This window comes from Crassostrea angulata, chromosome 2, assembly GCF_025612915.1.
Source record: "Crassostrea angulata isolate pt1a10 chromosome 2, ASM2561291v2, whole genome shotgun sequence".
Taxonomy (NCBI): Eukaryota; Metazoa; Mollusca; class Bivalvia; order Ostreida; family Ostreidae; genus Magallana; species Magallana angulata.
The window spans coordinates 54,245,403-54,257,225 of record NC_069112.1 but is presented as its reverse complement, the minus strand read 5'-3'; the positions used below and the strand labels follow the sequence as shown (position 1 = coordinate 54,257,225).

General features: G+C 33.0%; 1 protein-coding gene across 2 annotated transcripts in view; it reads left to right on the top strand.

Annotated features, from left to right (window-relative positions):
• The window catches only part of LOC128170549 (COMM domain-containing protein 4-like), a 40,147-nt gene that overhangs the window by 12,614 nt on the left and 15,710 nt on the right, over positions 1-11,823 (top strand). The window contains exons 1-8 of one of the 2 annotated variants that reach the window (XM_052836333.1): positions 5,919-5,979; positions 7,167-7,238; positions 7,688-7,753; positions 8,197-8,236; positions 8,635-8,754; positions 9,495-9,575; positions 9,871-9,932; positions 11,097-11,211. In XM_052836333.1, coding sequence (XP_052692293.1) covers positions 5,977-5,979; positions 7,167-7,238; positions 7,688-7,753; positions 8,197-8,236; positions 8,635-8,754; positions 9,495-9,575; positions 9,871-9,932; positions 11,097-11,211 — 559 coding nt within the window. In that variant the 5' untranslated portion in view covers positions 5,919-5,976. Of the gene's footprint in view, positions 1-5,918; positions 5,980-7,166; positions 7,239-7,687; positions 7,754-8,196; positions 8,237-8,634; positions 8,755-9,494; positions 9,576-9,870; positions 9,933-11,096; positions 11,212-11,823 lie in introns of those variants that run through there. The other variant, XM_052836334.1, reaches the window with a different exon arrangement.

Here is an 11,823-nt window from a genome sequence, read left to right as displayed (position 1 = left end):
TGTTCTTATATAAAGTTTCATTTTTTTAATAAGTATACCATATTGTCGATTATATCAATAAATAGCATACACGTGTATTTAATGTCATTCATTTTTTTTTTTGGTAAAAATAAGCATAACAACAAGGACAGATTCTGTGGTTTGTATTTTTTTTCAGGACATTTTTGTTTCCTCTCAAGAGTCTAACGTTTGTTAACAATCTTGCAGTCAGGAGACGTATGACATTTCACCTGAATCTTTATTAAAGTGTCGAGGCATGCCTTGGCGAGAACTTGGTTCTTTCAGGTCTTGTGTAACACGTATGACTGGCCCTCGACAATAAACGTTTATGAGACCCAATGTTATCTACGTTCTCAATCATTCTGTCGAATCTTTTACAAAAGAAGGCCAAGGTGATCTATACATTTGTGTTTTGTCTACGTGGAAAAATTGTTCATGTTAGTCTTATTGTCGGATTTAGACATTCTTCTAATATAGATTTGAGAAAATTTAAATGTAGATTATTTTTTTTTTTTTAATTTTCTATTCGACTAATTAAAAAGGAACCAATATTTTAATGCATTTTTTGAAACTCGAATTTTCCTATATAAACCAAACCACGGAAATCAAAAACACGCGTGATGTGTTACGTGATTACGTGAGTGCATATCTTGAAATGATGATCGTGAGCTCCTAACTTATTTAAAAGAAAAAAAAAAGACTGGAAAAATTCCATCTACATTCAACAATTCATATAGATTTAACTCTATTCATCGAATTTATATAGAAGGATATACAATCAATCTTCACATAAAAAAAGAAACACGTGTCTTTTGTAAGTTATGAGACGTGAAAGTAATAGGTTCCTCTAACGGATAATCACATGGTTATAATAAAAATTCCCATTGCTTCCCAAACTTGGAGAACCTAATACTGAAGCATTTCTCCTTCCACTATCGATTACCTAGTATCCAAATGAAAATTGTTTGAAATAAGATTTTGCAAGATATCAAGAAAGTCTACATGGGCATGGAAGTCCATCAGTTTTGCCCTTCGTTCATTTCCCGTAAAAAAAAAAATCCTGCGCAAATTAGCAGTTTTTACGGACCACAAGCCTTTTCCCCGGTATTGCCGCCGGAGACTTTATAGAATCTGAATGACACCAAATCACTTAAGCATTGTTATTGGGGGGAGTCGGGCACTTAGATAATTAAAGAGTTCTGCGAGAGATTGAGACGAGAGTTCAACCACTGGTGATCGTCCGGGATAATGGAATTAGCTATAGTCCGGTAATGTAGCACCGTCCATAGAGGGAGGCAACGGGATCAGCGAATTTCAAATGCAGCATCATTTTATGGGAGGGAGGTAATAAGAAGAGCAAATGTGTCTTGAAACACCAATCCCAAAGATGGGGAGGGGGGTTGTTGTTGTTCAAATGCTACAAAATGTGAATCACAATTCAATTTTAGATAAAACAAGTTTTGGTATTAATAATGTTCATCTTTCAAAATTGTTATAAAACTGTTTTATTAAAGAATCTCGAACCATTTTAACAGAATGCATGACTTAGGCATATAACCAAACATCCAGAAATGGGGTTCATATTAAAAATTTGCACGTATCGACAATTTTAAAACCTTTGGTACTTATTTTTCAATTTCAATATTGTAATAAAATCACATGATCGACAAACGTGAAGCCTGAGGAATTTAAACTACTGAAGAATCATAGCTTCACATATTGATATTTACAACCGAAAAACGTAATTGCCTCGGCCTACCTCGGATCGGGACCTCATTTTCTTAGGTAAATAGGCAGCGCATTAAAAGACAATTTATGTATCTGTCCGTGTTATCAGCGCAGATAAATAAAACACTGTTAAATTTCAGATGTTTGAAGAAATCTTTCAATAAACTCCATGAAAAAGGAGGTGAGACCGCGCCGAGTGATGAGTGTCGTTTAAATACCGCGAGCGTTTTTTCGTCTCACGGTGTCGCCTTTCGCACCTGAAGATGATCAAGGTAGAAATGGGGAGCTTTTTCTAAAGATGGATCTTCCTGACCTTCAATACACGAGTTGTCAGCGGGCTCGATCAGTTTACATCTATGTATGCAGATACTGTTTCTGCACAGGTGGAAGAATGTGTCGGTTTACGGGATGCCTGAGAGAGAGAGAGAGAGAGAGAGAGAGAGAGAGAGAGAGAGAGAGAGAGAGAGAGAGAGAGAGAGAGAGAGAGACTCTTAGGTGGTAGAGGGAGAGAAACGGATCCAAGGTTATCCTCATCATTTAATGTATTTTGCTTGAGCTAGTTCAAGATGAAGAACTATAATATATACATATATTCAAATTATCCATTATTTATAATCAAGTTAACATTGCCAAAGGGTGAGAGAGAGAGAGAGAGAGAGAGAGAGAGAGAGAGAGAGAGAGAGAGAGAGAGGAGAGAGAGAGAGAGAGAGTAGATGTGTTTACGTAGTGAAATGAGCTATTCCAAGGGGGATAACTCAAATTGCTTCATATTTATAAATATAATGTAAAGAGAGAGCGAAAGAGGGATTCTTGTAAATTAAATACTAGCTAAATCCAGATGGACATTAAAAACAAATGAAAATAAACAAATTATGTTTCATTCATGTCATAGAATATTACACAATGCAAAACATATGTTCGATTTTATAAATTTTTATTATAGTCAGCAGCAATCTTTACATCAAGCAATGACCTTGATCTTCAGGCAACTGACCCATTGTCCTTGACCTCGTTACAGCACACAGCGTCTGTTGCATTCCCCCTTGGTCTCAAAACGGTTTGTGTTACCTCTCGATCCTTTGTAGATGAATCGTAAACATTTCTGTTTTGTCCAGTTGTAATAATATCTCATCAACCATCGATCGCCGTCACCTTGGTCTTTGGGCTGATAGCACTCGACTAAGGAGACCGTTACTGTCAAAGCCAATAAGATCAAGTAGGTATAACATAGCAACAACTTCGACAACAAACAATCGGGGAATCCAAACCAAGTCACAATGCAGTCAAAAATACAAACACCTATGATTCACTTTTCATCAATTCAATCTATAATTTAAAAAAAACAGTTTAGATCTTCTACTTGACGGTTTTGTTAGCATTACGGTATAGGTTTCGGAATAGACAGGTCGTCTATAGGTGAATATAGGCATATATTTAATACACCTACCGTCAAATCAATATTTATCTCAAGTTATCATCAAAGCAACAATAAACTGCATGTTTTAAAATTATATGTACATCCAAAAAATCGTGACACAGAAATCTTTTCAAAAATGCAAATATTTTGTACTGCATCAGCAGAGATAATAACATGAACCTTTTTTAAGGTTAAACATTCACTTTCAGTTTCGGAAAGTAAAGTTACAATTACAGTTGTAAACTATTTACACTGCTTTAATACTCTGCCCCAGGCCTACATATCTTAATCAAGTTATCACGTTTAAGTTATATGGTATTGACCTAGAAAAGCTAATAAACCTTTTTCATTGCATTTTGTGGCACACTCAGTTCGATCAAAGAAATGATTCTCATTTTTTCCACATCCGCCATAGATCATCTTCTGGCAAACTTCCGTTTCCGGGTTAAACCACCACCGCTCCAGTCTGGCGCGACACATGGTGCCGTGTTTCCAGGGGAGATAACAAATAGCCGGTTTGTCGACTGCCTCCGCAAAAGACTAAGGAAAATTGAAAAACAAAATCAAAAACTATCATCATGGAATGGAGAGATATATAAGTAAAAAGCTAAAGCTGTGGTATTAATTTAGTTAATCCTTTATGATAAGATCTCGATCAGAGGAGTGCTGGATTTACATTTCAGAGGACCCGGGTTCAAACGACAGCAGAGGCAATATGCGGCTAAGTCTATTAGCTTATAATTATGTTAAAACTCTCATTTGATATTGTCTCATGTGATACGAGCAAACTTCTATTGGACAAAGGCGTTGTCGACAGTTTTACCTCATACTAGCATTATAATACTTATATTAATCAATTTTGTTAAAATCTACACTGTATAAAAGAGATACAAAGTATTTTTTTAATTAAAATTCTCTCTGCCTCTTTCTTTCTTTCTTTCTTTCTTTCTTTCTTTCTTTCTTTCTTTCTTTCTTTCTTTCTTTCTTTCTTTCTTTCTTTCTACTTTCTTTCTTTCTTTCTTTCTCTCTTTTCAAATTGGAAATTGAAAATATTTTGTTACTTTGCAATAAAATACAATTGTCCCAGGTTTCGGTTTTACATGTATAAAACGGTAGCTATTTAAAAGTTTCAGAAGATTACTCAACATTTTTTTTTTTTTTTTACAAAATTCAAGGTCTCATAAAACGGTACATCTTTTTTTTTATTTGTAGATACATAAACATTTATGATCTAATTTCAAACTACAATGTAGGAGCATTTAAACAGTAGTTATTTTCATATAGATAAAAAGACATTAATATAGCATTTAGATAATATTAAGTTATACATACACAGATAAAAATCGTGATCAGAGCCGCCAAGAAAATAAGGAATGCATTTTTTGGCCCCATTGTCGCAAATGCTGGTTTTTCTCTCTCAACTTTTTATTTAACAAAACGTAAACAGATATAAATTAATATTATGTTTCTATACATGTGGTGCATTTATATGCAGCTGCATGTAGAGATCCTGAAATGTTACACTTTGTTGTTGATGCACGCAAATGCCAAAGCAATAAATTTACGCCTTAGAGATACACAACAAGTAGATGAATTTTAATTTTGTATATACATCATTATAACGTTTTATACAATGTATATACATGTATGTACCCCTATATTTTTTTTTATCTTTATGATTTTAAGATGTTCCTTCTTATGATATTTTTCAAGAAGTTTTCTAATTTCATTTAACTGTACAGCTAGTTTTGTTTCAAAATAGCTATTTTTAATTTCATCAAATTCTTGAAACATGCATTACAAACAAGTGTTTTAAATATTCAAATTATATTGCACAGTTGACTTTTGAAATTATGTTTTATTTATGTCTATGTTTTATATAGTGTTTAAGTAATCTTGTATCATTGATTTGTTAAAATTTCGTTAAAAATATATATGATCTGTGGTATATTGATGTATGCACCTGTGAATCGTGAAAAAGGGGGGGGGGGTGGTCGACCCCTGGAAAATTCTTTCTTAGATTTACATCAAAAGAAAATTTGCCGAAAACATGCCTCGGATCCCCCTGCAATTTAGTGTTAAATGCTAGTACATGTGCTTGACATGCACGGATTAGAAAATTTTTCCTGGGAGGGGGGATTTGTCTGGATCCGCCCATGTGACGTACTATAGCATTTGAAAATTATCATCAACGGCGGTGAAATAATACTTGTAGCTGCCACAAAAGTATTAATAACAATTGTTTATTTACACCTGCTGTCATCATTATACATAAATAACGAGCATATGTGCATGATATACTGTTTAAAAAGTCGATAAATTCACGTAATATATGAAACATGCATAATTATAGACCTGCAGGTATTCAATTGCAGGTTAGTGTACAGGAAGCTTTCAGAAATGGAATATTGCGTGATCCCTATTTCATTTAAAAAAAAATCATTAATAACAGAATAAACGCCAATTTATGTGTTGAAAAAAATAAACTTAACCATAAAATCAACAGTACACCTGTTCAGTGCAAACATTATACCAAAATACCTTGTTTTTTCTTATTCCATTTATTTTTTAAGTTTGGCTCTATATCATGGGAAACTTAGTTTTCTCGTAGTTAAAAAAAGAAGAGATGACATAAGAAATGATTTTAAAAATCTCCATTATATTAAATTCATTTTTGTTTAATGCTTCTCAATATTCCGGGAAAAAGTTTGTTGCACTCTTTTTTTTAAATTTACACAGCGCAGTGGACTTCTCGCATGATTATTTTGTATCAAAGGGGCGTTCATTTTGTTTTTATGAGAAATTAAACCGTATTCGCCACATTTTAAAGAATGGTAAGTAAATGGGGGGTTTACAGATTTTAAGGCAGTTATGTCAAACATTTTTATCCACCATTTTCATGGTTACTGATTTCAAAAGCGAAAATGGAACGTCAAAAATGATAACCTGATGGAATCAAGTTAAGTCGTACCCAACCCGACTCGCACCCAAACCAACTCGTACCCAAATATTTGAGTACGACTTCACTAGTCAACTCGTACCCACGGGAAAAATATATTTATACTAGGAAAATAAAATACAATAGTTTTCATTCATATGTTATGTTTTTTTATTTATGTTTTATTTAACTTTAAATTAACTTTGCCTGTTGCCTAATCCATTTGATTACTCAAAAAATATGTTTTAATTATAAAACAATATCTAATATAGTGATTTACTTACCGTTTTCTTGCAGGAAACACACCTTTTTCGAACCATGTTGATCTACCAAAAGTGATGAAAATGTGTGTTTCTTCTTAATTATGAGCAGCATGTTTATTTTGTGCTGACAAACTCATTGGTTGATCGGTTGAACGGATTCACATAAAGCAATTAATTTTAATTTTAATTGATGATAGTTAACCTGCTCATAACCATTCATGATCCATCCGCATTCAAGTACAGAACTATAGTATACCAGATTTTTATAACAAATTCTTTTAAATTTGTTATACAATTGGCATATTAATGTTATCGATAATATACAAAACATAACAACATACGAATAAAAGCCATTCATTTTATTTTCCTAGTATAAATATATTTTTTCCCCTTGGGTACGAGTTGACTAGTGAAGTCGTACTCAAATATTTGGGTACGAGTTGGTTTGGGTGCGAGTCGGGTTGACTGTAATTCAACCTGATTACATTCTGTATTACATGTATATGTACACCGTAGCACAGAGGCTCATCACAAACATCTTGTCTTCTTACTATGTGACCGTTTTATAGTATATGGGTGGTCACATAGTAATAAGACAAAAACGCTCTTGATGAACCCCTGTGGATATGGGTTTATACCCTACTCAAAGTACTCAAAATTGAGGGCGAGTAGTATCGAGAGATAGAAAAATAAGATCAATTACTAGACATGTTAGACCAAACATGTACTTACTACTTATGGTCAGTTACATTTATCATATTAAAATTGAAATAGAATGGCCAAATGTTTGTTGTCGTGTTGATGTCTTTTCATTTTTCAGAAATTCCGATTCTGCGGAGATTTGGATTGTCCGGACTGGGTCCTTGCTGAGATCAGCATCCTGTCCAAGATGGTGAATTATTCTAAAAAAAAACCTAAATAAAATCAGTAATATAAAACTGTCTCACTATTTTGATTAATAATAGATTTTCTGCTTTTAAAATACATAATGTAATGGTAGCTCTAAGCCTCAGATGGTAGAGCACCTGACTAAAGAATTCAGGGGGCCCGGGTTCAAATCTTGGTCAAACTCTGGTCTATTTGGTCATTTTTTCTCTCATCACATTACATATATTGATTGAAAAGAGAAAAAAAATTATACAATTCATATCAAATAAGGGGTAAAACATTCAGTTTGATCTGTTGGGCTCACATCCATGCACATGATTATCTTATTCCAGACCTTCAGATACCAATTTAATTTTCACACAACTATTCCACAATACAAAACAGTTTTTGTGTATGTTTGAATTGATGATTGTCATTTATGAAAAATAATGTTCATTTTTTATTTTTTGATAGACATCCATAAAAATGAAACTGCTGTGTGTACAAGTGATCAAGGACATGTTATCCGAGGGCATTGATGTAAGTAAAATGCAAAAGTTTTCAAAGAAAAATCTAGTGGCTGATGGCTTGACAAGACTTTAAATGCTGCTAGGATTAGTCTGTATTTTTATTCTTACTAATACAATATAAATTGTAGTCATTTAATCATATTAATATGCATATATGGAAAGATTGAAAAAGTTAACTGCTTTAGACAACATTTATTTATTTGAATCTGAGAATAAAGCATTTGTCATTCCAAACCATCAGATGCATACTGTAATGCATAAACATGATGACTTGATGTTTTAATCATGATAAAAATTGTCTTGAACCACTTTGACATAAGCCAATTATTTGAAATTAAGTTCATATACATGTAAATATATATTTGTTTTCATAAAAGTACCCCTATAACACAGTTTGTGCTCCAGAACTTGACTTTAATTTGCTTAAATACAGACATTTTAATTTGTTTTCAGTATGAAAAAGTCTATAAAATAACCCAGGATGCCAAATTTGGTAAGTATTGTTAAAAACCATGAAATTACTGGTACGTTATGTATTCAGGGGTCTTGATTGTACGAAACTCAATGGGGGTTTAACAGAATATTTTTGAATATGTACTTTCATCTACCTTATTATCATATGATCTTCCCAACATTTCCCAAAAATAGGAATTATTTAATAAATCCATCTTTCAATTGTGCCAGCCTCTTGATCAAAATGGATATAAAAACCTTTTGTTATTTTTTTTTAAAGTATATCAAAAGAGATAATAAATCAATATAAAATGTAAAAGCATGATGCATTGAATTCATTTAAGATAATTGAAGAAGTAATATTATTAGTGTTCTAAATCATTTTCTCTTTTTCTAATTTACTGGTTATAATTCAAAACTTATTTTCAATAATTTCAGAGATTGGTGATGTGAAAGCATCAATTGCAGCATTGACGTTCATTTTGTCCAGTGCAGCTAAATATAACTGTGATGGAGAAACTGTGTCTAATGAACTTCAGCAGCTTGGACTTCCAAAAGGTTGGGGGGAGGAAGAGAGAGAGAGAGAGAGAGAGAGAGAGAGAGAGAGAGAGAGAGAGAGAGAGAGAGAATTCAAAACACTACTAAAAAGGCTGATAATTATTACATGGGTACGTCAACATCTCATGCTGTAGTTTTACTTCAGTTCAGCATATACTGTGGAATCATTATAATTCATGGGGTGCAATTTTCGTGGATTGCTTCAATTTTACAGGTTCGTTGGGGCGTAATTTCGTGTATTCTCGGATAGTTACAAAAGGAAATATGACTTTACAGTCCTAATTTATTTATTCGTGGAGGATGTTAATTCGTGGGTGAGCGGTGCCAACGAATTCCACGAAAATTGAGCCACCACGAAATCTAATGATTCCACAGTACATATACCAATTTGCTTGAATTTTGTTTACGAGTTGATCGCCAAAAATGTTAGAAACCGTTATTTTCACTAAATAGGGCAGACATTCAGAGATGGAAATTTTACTCTGTCTTAATTAAGTTTAGTTAACACACAAATAGTATAGAAAGTGTACTGCAATGTAATATGAGAAAAACACATACCAGTATTTTGTGTATACATACTACTGTACAAAGTACCATTTTGCACAGTAACAACTGAAATTTAGTCCAGTAAATGAAGCATTTGCTTTCAATTAATAAAGGCAATTGAAATTGCTATATTTTAGCACATAAAAATGTTTGTTTTTACGGTGGCTAACACAATGCTTTATCTTTGTTGACAGAACACGCCACCTCTCTCTGCAGGTCTTACAGTGACAGCTCGGACAGACTACAGGCTCATCTCAGGACCACCAGCTTGAGATGTGAGTAAAGAGATAGTGACAAGATGATTACTGAGATAATATTCAGGAAAACATTTAAATGATAATTTTTCTTAATCTTGTTAAAATCTCTAGTTTAAAATTTAAAATATTTATGATTGATGATATTTATTATATTCTAATATTTAAAAAAAAAACATTCATACATGGCAGTTGATGAATAATATAGAATTTTTCAACTCAAGGAAATCGAGCTTTTGCAGAGAATGTAACTCCAGCAGTATGATGATAAAAAGAATAGAATTTTGTCAAAAACTATTTTTTTTTTCCCTTTTAGTATCACATTTGGAGAAGACAGAGTGGAGAGTAGACTACATCCTGAGTTCTAGTGAACTAAAGGTTTGTTCATAGAATGACTTTGAACACTGGCTCAATTATTGGTGATATATATACTATAAATCAACTACTGTGGTTTCATCAATATTCGTTGAATACCAATTTTTGTGGATTTCGTTGTTAAGTTGATCCACGAAATTTAATGTTCATTGAAGTACAATTTCTATTAACATTTTACATTGATAGGGTCATTGGCCACGAATTTATGTATCCTTGAAACTGTGATTTTCACTTTATCCACGAAAATTGATACCCTTGAATATTAATGAAACCACAGTATTTGCTGCTAATAATTTTTGCAATCTAGATGAAGATTTTGATGGAGTATAATATACCAGAGACATTTAAGTATTGGTTTGCTGAGAAATTTTTTGGCACACGAATAAAAATTTTTAGGGGTGCAGTAGTTCATAAATTTGTTGCTCTCATGCCTGCAAAACAGTTTTTTGATTGTCGAAAAAGTAGAATGTAAAACACTTGCACTACAACACAGGGCTTAATTGACTCTTTTTGATACAGGGTCCTGTACCCTTTCATTGGAGAATTTTTTGTCGGAAAATTGCTCTTTTGGGAAAAATTAGTTTTTAACAAATATGACTAAATGCAAGTTAGCAAAAACAAAAATTCTAATACAGTTTTCTGGGTTGCATATTACACATGTAATCATTAAATTAATGGGGTTTTTTTTATCGTTATAGACCACACTTAACAGAACACTAAGATATTTCAGTTTACACATTTAAGGATGTCTCGCTCAGCAGTTACAAATTCTCCACCTTATCTTTTATAACACAATATGACACAATTTTTTGGGGAATTTTTAATTAGATTTTGGGAAAAAAACAAGTCAATTTTTAATTGGGAATGGGTCCTTTTACAGGACTCGCATGCAAGGGATATTATGCCCTGCAAACTATTGAAATACCGGTATTGTCAGTATATATATCATGTTCTATCGCATAACATTTTCATAATAGATACATGTACATGTACCAGTATCTTATAATAATAATATGTTTTGATGCCACAAAATTTTGAACCCATGTTTAAGATATCATGTGATTGTCTGAACCCATGTTTTATATTTAGCGGGGGTCAAAATATTCTATGACACCTGTATATGAAATGAGATTTTCAAGTTTAATCATTGGATATGGTTCTCTACAGGAAGTGAATGAGCCATGCGTCCAGATGAAGCTCCATGTTCGGAATCCAGATTCAGGAACCACAACTCCGGTCTCCTTCACAGTGGATATAGATAAATTTCGAATCCTTCTAAATGGTATGTTAAGAGCTTTTGATATATTATGTGCAGATCCGGGGGGGGGGGGGGGGCTGTTGGGTCAGAACCACCCCCCCCCCCCAACTAAAAATTTATTTTTAATCCGTCTTTAGATCACACATAGTAAAGTTACCAAAAATAAAATCCTGGGACCAACCTCTGGTAAACGCAGTTATTGACTGGATCTCATCCCCCCCTTCCCAGGAGAATTGTCTTCATCTTCATATGAATTCTTACATGAAGCGATAATAATTTCTGAGGAACTTTCTATCATAAATCTGAGGAACTTTCTATCACAAACTATCTAACTTGAAAATATGTACATTAAAAATCTTCTTTCTTAAATATAAAATATAAATATATTGAACGCTGTGAAAGAAAATTGTATGAATGATGAATTTCGGGGGGGGGGGGGGGGGGGGGGGGGAGGGGGGTAAGGTTAGAGCATTAAGAATTAAAAAAAAAAAAAAAAAAGATTTTTTATAGAAGCCATTCGAAATTGGAGTATTAATGAAGAAATTGTGGATTTTTACTTCAAACATGGCTTCCAATGGGAAATATCTTTAAGTTAATATCTACATGAAATTAATATGTTTTACGGTGCGACCGTTG